The 15400-nt window shown below is 43.9% G+C and overlaps 1 protein-coding gene across 7 annotated transcripts in view; it reads right to left on the reverse strand.

The window, feature by feature from the left end:
* SEC31A (SEC31 homolog A, COPII coat complex component) overlaps positions 1-15400 on the reverse strand; it is a 76549-nt gene that overhangs the window by 58621 nt on the left and 2528 nt on the right. For 6 of the 7 annotated variants that reach the window (XM_032223930.1, XM_032223931.1, XM_032223927.1 and 3 more), the window contains exons 2-6: positions 9191-9273; positions 6919-7042; positions 3863-4061; positions 2979-3074; positions 605-745 (exon numbers count right to left, since the gene is read on the reverse strand). In XM_032223930.1, the coding sequence (XP_032079821.1) occupies positions 605-745; positions 2979-3074; positions 3863-4061; positions 6919-7042; positions 9191-9269 (639 nt within the window). In that variant the 5' untranslated portion in view covers positions 9270-9273. The remainder of the gene's footprint in view (positions 1-604; positions 746-2978; positions 3075-3862; positions 4062-6918; positions 7043-9190; positions 9274-15400) is intronic. The other variant, XM_032223926.1, reaches the window with a different exon arrangement.

The raw sequence follows: 15400 nt of genomic DNA on the forward strand, positions 1-15400 counted from the left end.
AATCAGGAAGAGGAAAAAAAAAACCACCCCAAAACATTATATCATGCAATTATTTGGTCACGTTTTCAGGCGTAGCTTTAAAATCCGAGCACACTAAAAAACTACTGATCTGTTTTTCCATGACACTAATATGGGTAGTCCTCAACTTACAACAATTCATTTGTTGACCATTCAAAGTTACAACGGTGCTGGAAAAAAAAGAGAGACTTCATGACCATTTTTGACACCTACAACATTGCACCATCCCTGTAGTCATGTGATCACAATCCAGATGCTTGGTAACTGGTTGCAATTAAGACCATCATGTGGTCCCCTTTTATGACTTTCTGACAAGCCAAGTCAATGGGGAAGCCAGATTCACTTAACGACCGTGTTACTAAACTAACAGCTGCACTGGTTCACTTAACCCACCTGGCAGGAAAGGTCGTAAAGCAAAACTCAGTTGACCAACGTTTCGCTTAAGAACATAATTTTTTGGGGCTCAACTGCGGTTGTATGTTGAGGACCACCTGTAACTTTCTAATTATTCGGCCGAATTCATTTTTTTCTCCCCCTGATCCTTTGCATTGAAGGCATAAAATCAACGCCGCAGCAGAATAGCTACCCGATTGCTGTGGTCGCTGACTTTGATGATGGGCTCGTTCTTCCTGAGATCCCACACGGTAGCACGACCACTGGGGCATGCAGAGGCCAAGATATGTTGGACTTGTCTGTTCCACGCAATACAGCTGATGTCTTCAGGAGGCTGTTGGGGCGGGAAGAAGGGTTGGAAATGGATTCAACCTTCCTTAGCTTAATACTTACTACGCACCAGGAATGTGTTAGCTTTTTCTCTCTTATGGTGGCGCAGTGGCTAGAAGGCAGTACTGCGGGCTACTTCTGCTGTCTGCCGGCTGCCTGCAAGTTTGGCAGTTCGAATCTCACCAGGCTCAAGGTTGACTCAGCTTTCCCTCCTTCCGAAGTCAGTAAAATGGGGACCCAGATTGTTGGGGGCAAGAGGCTGACTCTTGCTTAGAGGGGGTTGTAAAAGCACTGTGAAGCAGTATATATAAGTCTAAATGCTATTGCTATTCCTACTACTCATGCAAGGAAAGCCCAGAAGGAAGTAGATGGAACAGAAGAGCAATTGGGGAAAACTGTCAAGTCATGTTTACAAGATGGTATTAAGAATCCAATGCGCCTTCAGAGGGCAAACATATGACCTGGATACTTCCCAAAATACAATGCTTTGTATTTGTTATTCTAAGGAACATGATGCTTCTTTGACTCAGAAGTATCTCATGGGGGAGGGGGGAATTAACCAGTTTTTCTAGAATAACCTGTAAACACCTAAGAATGTTTTTTAATATTTATTTTATGCACAGGTACAGTATATGTGGTACCTTGCGCAATAGTAATAACTGTGAGATGGCTCTTGGAATCCTAGCGAACAACCATTTAAATAGGAGCCAGCCGTGGGCAGCAGCTGCCAAAAAAGCCAACACAGTTCTAGGCGGCATAAACAGAGGGATAGAATCAAGATCACGTGAAGGGTTAATGCCACTTTATAAGGCCTTGGTAAGGCTGCACTTGGAATACTGCATCCAGTTTTGGTTGCCATGATGTAAAAAATATGTGGAGATTCTAGAAAGAGTGCAGAGAAGAGCAACAAAGATGATTAGGGGACTGGAGGCTAAAACATATGAAGAACGGTTGCAGGAACTGGGTATGTCTAGTTTAATAGAAAGAAGGACTAGGGGAGACATAATAGCAGTGTTCCAATATCTCAGGGGTTGCCACAAACAAGGAGGAGTCCAAAGCACTGAGGGTGGAACAAGAAGCAATGAGTGGAAACTAATCAAGGAAAGAAGCAACTTAGAACTAAGGAGGAATTTCCTGACAGTGAGAACAATTAATCAGTGGAACAACTTGCCTCCAGAAGTTGTCAATGCTCCAACACTGGAAGTTTTTAAGAAGAGGTTGGATATCCATTTGTCTGAAACAGTATAAGGTTGGACTAGAAGACCTCCAAGGTCCCTTCTAACTCTGTTATTCTATTCTATTTTATTTTGATATAAGCAATCCATTTTCCATTAAACAGTGTGTCATCTGGGTACAAATATTTTGTGCCAACAATTAAAATGTACAATCATATTCATTATTTAATCTATTCTTAGCTTAATTTCCTGTCTGATACTATAACAATCCTCATCATGATTTATTTAACTCTATTAAATATATTAACTATTAATACTTTTTCAATATTTTACACAACTTTTTTTACTATTAATTCTTATGTCTATTCTCTTACCATCGGTAAAAGGATTCCCAAATTGCATAATAATCAGTTTGTTCTTTCTCTTTGATAGCCAGGGTCAATCTATTCATTTCTGCACCTTCTAGTATTTTCCTAATCACATTCTCCACCTAAGAATGTTTGTGCGTTTTAGAACATTCACGAACCATAGGAGAAATCAAATGTATTTTCTTTATTTGAAAAGTCATAACTTGGATGCCGCCTAAATCCAGAGATAGGACAGACCACCAGAAAGCTAAGGCAAATACAACCAGGGCTGGGTTTCGACCGGTTCGCACCGGTCCCTGCGATCCTGTTGGTCGCCGAACCCGGAAGTAAGTAACTTCCGGGAATGGCGAAGCCCCCCCCCCCCCGCTCCTTACCCGGTTTTTTTGAATTTCGCGCTTTCCACGCATGCGCAGAACGCCTGCGCGATCCTCCAGGAGCAGCTGGAGCATCGCGCAGATGCTAGTACGCATGCGCGCGCCATGTGCGTGCGCGAGGACACCGCGTGCGTGCGCGAGGACACCGCGTGCGTGCGCGAGGACGCCGCCGGCCTCGTTCCAACCGATCTGGTTGGAACGGGGCGAGAAACCCACCCCTGAATACAACTATTCTTAAGTGCAACACACCCTCCATGACCACACTCCTCTTTTATCCAGTGATTTTCACAGTTCTTGAATGCGTAATATGAATCTCGTACCTGTGTCTTGCTTCCCGGTGTCATTGGCGTTGCAAAGTTATTTAAATCCCAGATGTAGATCTCTGACTCGTTTGCCCCAGAAGCTATTAGATTTGTCTGTAACACAAAGCAAGCACTACAAATGAAATTGCATCAAAAGCAGCTTTTTCAAGAAAGCTAACGTGCATGAGTTTTTATTTCCTTTATCATATTTATAGGGATGCCCATCTGACAAAAAGTGACCACGATGGTTTGGGATAAAATGGGGAAGTTCTGTTCTGACCAAGGCTTCCCAAGAGCATGAAGTAAACTCCTGGTCCCGACAAAAACCCCTTTTATTAATTTATTGTGAATTCTGCTCAGTCACATCCAGCAAAGTCTTTCAAGGGAGGATTTACAGTCACAGACCTTATCTGGCTTGGAGAGCTGCCAGGCCGATCTCTGCAAAACTTGACAAGGAGTCTTTGAGAGTCACGAACCAATTAAGCGAACTAATTGTCTCCTGCAAACTCCACTCCCCTTTCGCTCCTCTTTTATTTCATCTGGGAGGGGCCATTCATCGTCCATTTGTGGCCTTACAAGTCGACTCCTGTTCTTTAGCTGTTCCCTTTGTCCAGCAACTCTGCGCATGCGCACACTGGGAACAGGCTCCAGCTGCTTGTCTGCCTCACTGATGTCTGACTCTGAAGGCAGCTGATAACTGGCACACGGCCCTGGCCCCCTCTCTGCCTCCGACACAGAGCCTTTGTCCGAGCCTTCCCCAGACTCCAGGACTGGCCCATGTTCCTCCCCAACCTCCTCACTGTCTGAATCTGCTGCCAGCTCTGCTGGCCGCTGGTGGGCCACAACAACTTCAATCTGAAATGCTTTGAAGACACTATGAAAAGTTGTAAGGAAAATCTAACCTGGAATAGATTAACATCCAGAGCTCTTACAGGTCCCGTATGCTTGTCCTTCTGAGCAATCACGACTTCGGTTTCACCAGCTAATATTTTAGCCGGATCATACAAAATTATATTCCCATTTTCACCACCAGCAATAAGAACTCCAGAAAGAGTCTCATCGGATGATGTTTTGTGAGGACTCCAGATCAATTTGTGATACCTGCAAGACAACATCAAGAACACATGGATAGAAGTCATTGGGAAATATATTTTTCCATCAGCCTTGTTCCGTTTTTCTGAGAGGTGATGCTATTGAGTTTGCCAGTAGGGGACCTATATTGGAATTTTCATTGGAACATGAAACAAACAGACTGGATGATCGTATCCTCTACAGTAGAACCTCTAGTCGCTAACACTTCTGACCACGACCAAATCGGGTTCACAATTCACTTTTTTCCCCCCGCAGTCTATTTTCCCTTCCGTGCCATTTTTTTAAAGCGTCAAATTTCCAAAATTAGGTTCAGGTCACAACCAAATCGGGTTGCGACCAAAGTTATGGAATGAATTATGCTCATGATTACGTAAAAGAGAGCCAGTGTGATGTAGCGCAGGAGTGTCAAACTCAAGGCCCATGGGCCAGATCTGTCCCACAGGGTGCTTAGAACCAGCCCACAGGGCCGCCCCGCAAACAGTGAAAGACTGGCACGCCAGTGCAGCCCTCCCGAACTCCTATTTTCGCTGGCAGAGGGTTGCAGGAGGGTCCCAGTGGAAAACGGGGCTCAGGAATTCGTTTTAGCTGCCAGACCACTTGACCCGCAGGCGCTACCGACACAAGTGACGTTGAGGAGGCCATGCTCACCCTGGCCACACCCACCTCATCCCCCCCCCCCCCGAGTCAAAAAACAACCCTGATGCAGACCTCAGTGAAATTGAGTTTGACACCCGTGACATTGTGGGTTAAGGCACCAGACTAGTAACTAGGAAGACTGTGGGTTCTGGTCCTGCTTTAGACATGAAGTCAGCTGAGTGAGTGGGTTAGTCCCTTTCTCCCAGACTAGGAAGAAGACACTTCACTTCCAAAACTATTGACCAAACAATGGCAGAGATTTGTCTAGGCAGTCGCTGGGAATCAAGATTGATACTCCAAGGTACCTACTTTATCTAAAAAAACTTTAAATTAGGTTGAGGGACTTGGAGCCCTCCAACTGGGCTGTTTTTCATCTGTTTACTTTTTAGTTTAAAAAAAATGGGCATTTTGTATTTGCTTTAAGATGTTTGAAGTGGAACAGGCTGATCTGTTAGTATTTAAATCAAGATGCCGCTGGGGATAGGGAATGTACAGAATAACCAAGGTTTAAGGCTTCACTAAAATATTGGTTTAGGGCAGGGGTGTCAAACCCGATTTCATTGAGGGCCGCATCAGGGTTGTGTTTCACCTCAGGGGGCTGGGGTGGGCGTGGCCAGCTTGATGTCACTCATATCGGCGGTGCCTGCGGCCCGAGAGCGCTGCCAGCAAAAATGAGCTCCCAAGCTCCGTTTTCAGCTGGGACGGCTTCCTGCAATCTGTGCCAGCGAAAATGGAGCACCATTTTTGGTGGAAGAGGTACCACAGGCTAGTCCATCACTGTTTCCAAGGTGGCCCCATGGGCCAGAACTAAGGACCCCATGGGCCAGATTAAGCCCACAGGCCTTGAGTTTGGCACCCCTGGTTTACAGGTAAGTAGAACTCTTTTTGTTATTCTGAGGAGGATTTATTGATATGGTCAAAACTTACATCAAAAGCGGAGAAAAGATCAGTAGAATTCTTCCTGTTAAGTAAATGCACTCAGTAGGCAATTCTAGGTTCTATAATTTTTAAACCAGTGCCTAGGGCTAGTCAAGAAGACCACAATGTCTTAATCAACTTAGTATGGCTTGGTGTGACCTATGAAGGCAGCCACCTGGCTGAAAAGGAGGATGAAGCTAGAGCAAGCAATGCATACGCCATGCATTGCTTGCTGTCATCTTGCCATACTCAATGGGAGAGGGGATTGTGGGGTGGGATAAGGGGGTGCCAGCATGAGAGGAATTGAAACTACACATAGTGTTATCCCGTGAAAGCCGCCGATCGCTCTCTGGTCACACCATAGAATGCAAAATTATCCAGCCCGAGAACACTTTGTTAGCACCTAGTTGGACACTCACAGTTAAGCAGGGGGATAAGGTGAGAACAAGAAAAAAGTTAATCATATGCTTTGTGCATAAAACCCCCAGATCTGGTTTTGCTTCTTCTGTAACCACTTGGCTTTAGTAAGTGTACTTTGTGCTAATAATGTTTTCAAGTCTTTCTTTTCTAACTGGCAAGTTGGGATGGTCGAGAGAGCCTTACTTTCTGCTACACAAATCTAGGCATCGTGAAATCTAAGAAACCTGTACTTGTTGCCCAATTCTCGAATCTTCCTTCTCCAATCCCATCTCCCAGGTCCCGCAAGTACAGAACATGTAGTCATGTATCACATTTGTTTCCTGCCCATCTCACCACAAGGCGACTCTGGGCAGCTTACAACATTAAAAACAATAATACCATAAAAATATATACAGGCAGTCCTCGACCTACAACCATTCTTTTAAGGACCGTTTGAAGCTACAACAGCACTGAGAAATTGATGCAACCTTGACTACTGTGTCCACATTCTGACATTTCCCTTTCTATAAAAAAACAAAAGGTAAAGAAGTCTTGCAGATTTAACTCCATTAGTTGCTGCCAATCCTAGGGGGAGGTATTCATCTCTGTTTCAAGGCCACTGAGCCACTGTCTGACGACATTGCCACAGTCCTGTGGCCAGTATGACGCATCCTTCCCACCAAAGTGGTACCCATTTATCTACTCACATTTGCATGTTTTCAAACTGCTAGATTGGCAGGAGCTGAGGTGAGGATGGGAGCTCACCCTGTTGCATGGAGTTCAGGTCTTGGACCTGGGTTGCCGGCTTTCCAGCTGACAAGCCCAGTGAGCCAACGTGCTGCCCTTTCCTTTTCTCTAGTGCACTGCACATTCTCAAAAAGCAGAAAATAAAGCTTTAGAATCCAGGACTTACCTATGAGGGGAGGAGAAAGTGGCACAGGACTTCATATCCAGCGCTGGGTCTGTCAAATCAAGTTCAAATATTTCTAGGGAAGCATTGGTACTGAAAGTGGCATCCAGCTGCTGAGCAGAGGTACCTGCAAGAAACACACATTTACTTAATGCTGACATATTATAAAAAGCGCCAAGAGTCCTCTGGAGTTCAGGGCCCAAGTTTAACCTTAGGCAAATGCTGCAGAAAGCCTGCAATCTGCACACACAGCAAGGTTTTCTTCCATGTGGACATGGACGGGACTGTAACTATAAATGGATCTTTTCTCTTGGCTGGGTAGCACAAAATTCAGAAAAAGCCATGAAACAAACGTTACTTCAATTTTGGAACAATAGCTCCAGTAATTCATGGAGTCAGTAGCTCCAAAAGATGAACTGGACATCAACATGGAAAGATAGGGCATGTGGTGCTAAATAGAAGATCTGAATTAGATGGTTATGGTCTGTTCTAAATACTTCTGTTTGTTAGGCATCCTTTCCCACTTTCCACATAATCAAAGAACGGTAACTTTTTGCCAGTTGTAACTTTGAACTGCAGTAATTATCAAGTATGCCTATGTTTGGAATAAAAAAGTTTAATTTAGTCCCTTCTTTTAATCTATCCAGTCCAATAGTGTTAGAAGATACATAGATACATACATAGATACATACATAGATACATACATAGATACATACATAGATACATAGATACCGTATATACTCGAGTATAGGCCGACCTGAATATAAGCCGAGGCACCTAATTTTACCACAAAAAACTGGAAAAGTTATTGACTCGAGTATAAGCCTAGGGTGGGAAATGCAGCAGCTACCGGTAAATTTCAAAAATAAAAATAGATACCAATAATGTTTTTGAATATTTATTTCAAAGAAAAACAGTAAACTAGCGGTGTATTCAATGAAATACTTCACTCACCTCATGATGCTGATGTCCCGCTGTGATGATGATGTCCCGTGCAGCCGCGGGAGCGATGTCCCGCCTCCTATGACACACGGCACAGTGATTCCTATCATTGGATCACTGTACCAGAGGAGGTGGGACATCGCTATGTGGCTGCTTGCCATAACAAGGAGGAGGTGGGACATCGTTGCAGAGCGGCAGGAGGGGGAGGAAGGGGAATCGTAAGACAGCCCTGCATTACATTAGAACGTGAGGAGGGGGGATGGTGCGGTGCGCGCTGCGCGGCAAACTGACACAGAGGGTGGGGAAACTCACAGGGGCACTGGGCCATTCACGAGTGTCACCCAGCGGCATGGCCCCGCCCCTTTTTCTCCTCCATTTCGGGCAAATTTTTCACTGACTCGAGTATAAGCCGAGGCGGCTTTTTTCAGCCCAAAAAGTGGGCTGAAAAACTAGGCTTATACTCGAGTATATACAGTAGATGATAGATAGATAGATAGATAGATAGATAGATAGATAGATAGATAGATAGATAGATAGATAGATAGATAGATAGATAGATAGATAGATAGATAGATAGATAGATACATACATACATACATACATATATATATATAAAGGATCTCGGGGCTCTGTGTAACTATCCATCCATCAACCAACACTATAGCTTTCCAAAAGTAAAAATGAATGGGACCAAAATTGTTGAGGAGGAAAAGAAGTTTGTTAACGAAAGACTGAATTCCAAAGGGGAAAAAATATCCTCCAATGCAGGGGTGTCAAACTAGGTTTCATTGGGGGCCGCATCAAGGTTGTGCTTGAACGGAGGGGCAGGGGGAGAGGGCAAGGCAGGCGTGGCCAGCTTAACATCACTCATGTGGGGGGGGGGGCACCTATGGTGGCCTGAGTACTCTGCCAGAGAAAACGGGCTCTTCAGCTCTGTTTTTGGCTACAACGGCCGCCTGCAACCCTCTGCCAGCAAAAATGGAGCTCGTGAGGGCCGCGTGGTGGCAGCCGAAAACAGAGCTCTGGAGCCCATTTTCAGAAGCACTGCAGGCCGGTCCTTCACCATTTCCAAGACAGCCCTGCGGGCCAGATCTAAGCACTCCGCGGGCTACCCCTGACCTGCGGGCCTTGAGTTTAACATCCCTGCTCCAATGCATCCCTCTGAAGAAGGAATCTGGGCAAAGGTTAGATGCTACCCATCTCTCCATTCTAAGCAGGCCTCATCCTAGTCACATGACTCAGAGTGGAGCTGCTCTTAAGAGGTTGCAAAGAATTTTGGAAGTCAGGCTGTGCCTTCCTAACCCATCCTCTGAAATCAAACCCAACAACTTACCTGTGGCCAAGTAAATGGGATGATGTTGAGAAGGGCTCCATGCCTGCATGGCAGTACGGTCTACCTCTTTCAGTTTCATTCTGCTGAGAAAAGGAATATAAAGAATGTCAACAGTATTATCCTACTAAGATGACTTATTTTAATTTTAATCCCCCCCCCCCCAAGAAAGGGCATCGAGGGAAAAATAACCGGGAAAGCCCTTCCTCCTTCAGTTTCACATTTCTTTCTTACTTAAAGACATTTCAACTTTACGACTTGTGGATTTCAACTCCCAGAATTCTGGGAGTTGAAGTCCACAAGTCTTAAGATGGCCAAAGTTGAAGAACCCTACTTTAAACTGACATAAGAAAGATTGACTCTACTCAAAAGTTATTTTTTTAAACAAGTTTTTTATTTATAGTCTCATACACACATTTACAAGTATATATTCTCTTAGTTATGATTCTTATCACATTTGAACACTTCTAAACATTCATTTTTCCATATAAAAAATTAAAATATATAATCAGGATTACTTTGCTTACCATCCCATACACCTATTTTGTTTTATCACTACTCTACTTTTTTCCTTCCCTTTTCTCCTTCCCTCCCTTCTCTACTTTCTTCTTTCCTCCTCTCCTTTCCCTTTCCTTCTTCCCCTTCCTCTCCCCTACTCCACTCTACTCTTCCCCTTCATACCCTCTCTCCTCCTCTTCCTATCCCTCCCAATCTTCCTCTCCTTTCCTCTTTCTTCTTCCCTCTCCTTCCCTCTCTTACTCAAAAGTTATTTGTTGCTAAAACAAGTATCAAATGACAAGTCTTCTCTTTATTTGTTTATTGAATTTATATGCCTGCTGCTCCACTCTGAAAAGCTGCTGTAGCCTGGATCTTTCTCAAGATTAGATTTCCAAACTGGGTTTCTATGTAGAGTATGGTGCATTACGCTTCCAAATCAAAATAAAAAATATATATAAAGCCCAATATTTGATCCTCCTAGGGTGAAGTAGCCGGTTAGTCAATGCTTTGTCCTCAGCGTTGTGGCACTCTTATTATATTTGCTCTCAAGCACTGTCAAAATCTAAATAGGGTTTGAGTTAACAAAAAAAAAAGATTGAGATAATTATAAGTGTTATGACGCATCTCTCACAGAATTGTTTGACTTTGTGTGCTAGAAAAGAGGCCTTGTTTACTCTCCTTTTGTGTTCCACTTGGAATCTAAAAATTACCCAAAAATAAAATATCTGCTATTTTGCCAGGTCAGTGTGCAACAAAGTACAACTCATGATGAAGTGAGTTCATTCCTGAGTGAAGGGATGGTTTCAAATATCACCTTTAGTATGCTCCTTATTTAAGAAGACATTGCTAAAGCCAAAGATTCTGGATTATTTTCATCCAGCTTTCAAGCTTTCCCTTTTTTGGGAAAAGTTGTTAAGAAGGTGATCAGAAGGCCCTGGAAGAAGATTACCCAGAGATACTTCAGTCAGGGGCATAATATACACCAGGGGTGGGCAATTATGGTCCCTTCACTACCTGTGGACTTCAACTCCCAGATTTCCTGAGCTGAGATGGCAGGGTTAAAAACTCAGAAACCACCCAAAAACTATTACAACCACATAGAATCAACGTAACACACACAAACCAACTAAAGGCCTCCAAGACATCCTAAGTAAACTTAAAGATCCAGCAGTCCCAAGCAAAAAATATCTATATAACAGAGAGCACCAAGGATCTTTCTTTATAAAATTTATTTTAATACAAGTGTCGATAAAGGAGAATATTTTAGCTCAGGGTTGAAATGAGGAGTCCTTGGTGCTCTCTGAGCTTGGTTGTTTCCAAACTAGGTAACCTCATCAGTAGTAGTAAAGAATGGGATTTGCTCTCAGTTTATATTCTAGTACAGTGATGGCTAACCTTTTTGGTGCTGAGTGCCCAAGGTGCGTGAAACCCCAAAATGCAATGTGAGCACCCCTCACGTATGCGCCCTGCCCGCACGCGTGTGCATGTCCCCCCATGCATGCGCCCAGCCGCCCTCACACATTTTTAGCTTCCAGGTTGGTGCAGGTGGCTTTTCCAGGCCCTAAACGGGGCACAGAGGCACACGCACTTGCGTGAACCCCCCAAATGCAATGGGAGCACACACACACGCACATGCGCCGCGCCCTGCACATGCACGCAAGAGTCCAACACATGCGCCCCACGCATGCGTGGCAGAGACTCAAAGACCAGCTGGCTGGCGGGAGGCGTGCACATGCACAGTAGAGCTGGGCTGCGGCGATGGCTGCCATGCCCACAGATAGGGCTCTGCATGCCACCTGTGGCATATGTGCCATAGGTTCGGTATCACGATTCTAGTAGCTTGCTCTGTTAGTCTTGGTGAGAGAGTTCTTGGTGGTTTTTGGTTGGGCTGTTTACTGTTAGTTCCTCGACTGGGATATTGTTTACTTCTTGATTGTTAGTCTGATGTTAATCTTTGTATTAATCTATTCTATGTTGGTCATATGTATGGATTACTGTGGAGGAACTATTTTGTAGGATCCTCTCTTGTATTTATCTAATTTTTTTCTGATGCAACAACTTACATAGAACATAGAAGATCTATCAAAAATCCGCAGCAATGGAAGACACCGACCGGACTTGCGCAACAAGTTTACAAAACAAGACAATTTTGGTTAAGATATTTAGGAAGAATTTTGACAATGGAAAGGGTGCTCAGCAAATGATGATATTGGCTTAGCTGGACCTGTTTAAATAGAAACTGGATGGCCCTTTCCTGGGGATACTACTATAGTGCATTCCTGCAGTGGGTTGAACTAAACACTTTCCAACATGGCCTTTAATCAATTCTATGATTCTACAGTTCAACTACGGGTGTGGTGGCCTAGTGGTAAAGATGCTGGGCTTGTCAACTGGAAAGTCAGCAGTTCTGAGCCTCAAGAATCATATGACAGGGTGAGTTCCCAGCTCCTGCCAACCTAGCAGTACAAATGCATGTAAATGCAAGTAGATAAATAAGTATCACTTCGGTGAAAATGTAACAACGTTCCATGCATTTCGGCATATAGTCATATCATGATCACGGAAGCGTCTTGGACAATGCTGAGCTCCCTCGGCTAGGAAATAGAGATGAGCAGCGCCCCCTAAAGTCAGGCACGACTGCCAGGGGAAACCTTTATCTTTTCTTTTACAGTTTAACTATAAAGTATTGAATAAACCCAAGTTAATGGGTTCATAGTACACTGAGATATAAAACATGATTCACAAATCACAATATGCGAGTCTGCCCATCATGCTAAGATCCCAAAACAGAACATACATGGATTTTTAAGTACTTTAAGGATAGCTTCTAATGTGCCATGGAACAAGGAGAAATCCTTGAGAAAGTATTCTAGCCAGATTAGACACCCAAATAACTAGACTTTATGATAGGTTTATTTGGGGTAATTTGAGTGTCTACTCTGGCTAGAATACTTTCTCGGGTATCTCTCATTGTATTGTTATGTCTTGAAATAAAATGCCTGAACAGTAAGTCAACAGGAATCAAAGAATTAGCCACAAAATAGTATTTGTAAGAGACCTTAAATCCCTACTTATTCATAATCCTTCCATGAGAAAGCAGGTCTCAATCTGCACATATGTGATTTTAAACTGACTACAGGTAGTTCTCAACATACAACTGTAATGGAGCCTGCTCATTGTGACAGTCATAAATAACCAAACCCAATTTTACGACCTTTTTTTGTGGCAGTCGCTAAGCAAATGCTGCAGTCGTTAAGCAAACTCATGGCTAAGTGATCGGTTGTAAATGTAATACACAGCATATTTCATGAATTCAGAAGGACAATATGGGAGAGGCCTCTGCATAATCATATCTCAAATAATTCAACCTTTGGTCCCTGGTTACTCTTTGCGATTGTATAGAAATGCTCAGAACCCTCCATAGTGGAAAGTTCTACGAACCAATCATGCACTCGACGGATAATTCTGAAATCTTTATTATCCACATCAAACAAATCTCCAATCGACTCTAATGAGATTAATATTGGAGAGGAATCCTTAGCACTCTTTGCTTTTTCTTGAATATGCTGTAACTTCTTTCCCGTCGTCATGATGGAAATCAAGATGCCAAAATACAAATAAGAATCTAAATCAACCCAATATTAAATGAAGTTTTTATTATGCTACGGTCAATAAATTACTATGTCCCTAGATTAGTATTTATATAGACAGGGCTCTCCTAACCATACAGAAACATGTTTATGTTCAGCAAGAATTATTACTAGGAGTATTCAGGTGCAAAGGCAAAATATATGTAGTCTTCAATTTACGACAATTGAGCCCAAAATTTATGTTGCCAAGAGAAAAATTTGTTAAGTGAATTTTGTCCCATTTTACGATTTTTCCCAGATAGCGTAAGTGCGAAAATTGGTCATGGGTCACTTTAAATTTCACTACATGAAGTGTTGTAACTGTATCGGTGGTCCTTGATTTACAATCATTAGTTAGTGACCATTCGAAGTTACCAGGCAGCAAAAAAAGTGACTTATGACCGTTTTTCACACTTACAACCATTGTAGCATCCCCATGGTCAGGTGATCAAAATTCAGATCCCTGGCAACTGACTCACATTTATGACAGCTGCAGTGTCCTGGGGTCATGTGATCCCCTTTTGCAACATTCCGACAAGCAATGTCAATGGGGGAACTAGATTTACTTAGCAGTCGTGTCACTAACTTAACAACTGCACTGATTCACTTAACAACTGTAATAAAGTCGGTTTTAAACTGTCTTGCTTAACCACTTAACCACGCTCAACTGTGGTCAAGGACTACGTGTATGCGGGAAAGCATATGTCGGTTCTCAGATAACACCTACCATATTTTTCGGAGTAAAAGACGCACCTTTATCCCCACAAAAAAGAGGAAGAAAATCTGGGTGTGTCTTATACACTGAATACAGTATTTTTAGCCTCCTGAAACCCTGCCCCCTTCACAAAAATGGACGTGCAGAGGGTTTGGGAGGCCTGCAAAGTGTTCCTGGGGACTGGGAGGGCAAAAACAAGCAAAAAAGGGCCATTTTTTGCTCGTTTTTGCCCCCCCACACCCCGCTACCAAGAGCACTTTGCAGGCCTCTCAAACTCTTTGCATGCCCCATTTTTCACAAAAATTGAGGTGTGCAGAGGATTTGGGAGGTCTGCAGAGTGCAAATACTTTAAAAAAAAACCTCTTCAAAATCTTGGTGGGTCTTATACTCCAGTGCGTCTTATACTTTGCAAATATGGTGTAGATATACAGTCCTTTAAACCAGTGGTCCCCAACCCCCGGTCCGCGGACCGGTGCCGGGCCGTGGAGTACCTGGCACCGGGCCGCGCAGCGGCCGGGGGCCATGATCGCTGCAGCGGCCGGGGACCATGATCGCTGCAGTGGCCGGGGGCCATGATCGCTGCAGCGGCCGGGGGACATGATCGCTGCAGCGCAAAGGCTCCTGGGCCGTGCGCAAAAGCTCCTGGGCCGTGCGCAAAGGCTCCAGGGAAGAGAGCCCCGCGCAGGTACGCAATCAATGTGTCGTCGCGAACAATGCCCCCCCACCCCTGCGCGCGCTCAGCGGGCCACGGTAAAATTATCAAAGGCTGACTGGTCCGCGGCGATAAAAAGGTTGGGGACCACTGCTTTAAACAGCTGCATTCCCCACCCACCTCCAGCTTTATTTAAGCTGTGCTCTGCAGCAGAAGCTCATCCACTGAAAATTTGCACGTTATTTAAGAAGCTGTGGACAGTTGTTCTAGGAGCTTCCCTTTGCACTCCAAAATTCCCATCCTGCCCTTTGAATCCGAAAAAACTGTACAGAGGGAACAATAACTATTATTTTGCCATTTTAATCAGGTTTCAAGAACAGGCATCAGAAAGGAAAGTCTGTGTTCGCTCAAGCCATGGAAGAAAAGTTTAGCTAGCAGTGTGCCCAGATCCTGCCTGTGTGATTAATTAACGTTTAAGTATGTTGGGCAAATGCAGGAAATAGAGTAAACTATAGTTCAATTAATCATGTCAGGTAACCTCAGCCACAATGATAACTTGCACCAACATAATAACCATACAAATTAGGAAAGTGCTGTATTTTTCTTCTCCCCCCCCCAAGAAAAACCCCCATAAAAAAAGTGGGTGGAAATGTCTGTGCGTCTTACAGACCGAATAATGCCCTGCTTTTGGCCTCCCCAAACCCTCCCTGCGTGTCCTG

Source organism: Thamnophis elegans, chromosome 9 (assembly GCF_009769535.1).
Source record: "Thamnophis elegans isolate rThaEle1 chromosome 9, rThaEle1.pri, whole genome shotgun sequence".
NCBI classification, from domain to species: Eukaryota; Metazoa; Chordata; class Lepidosauria; order Squamata; family Colubridae; genus Thamnophis; species Thamnophis elegans.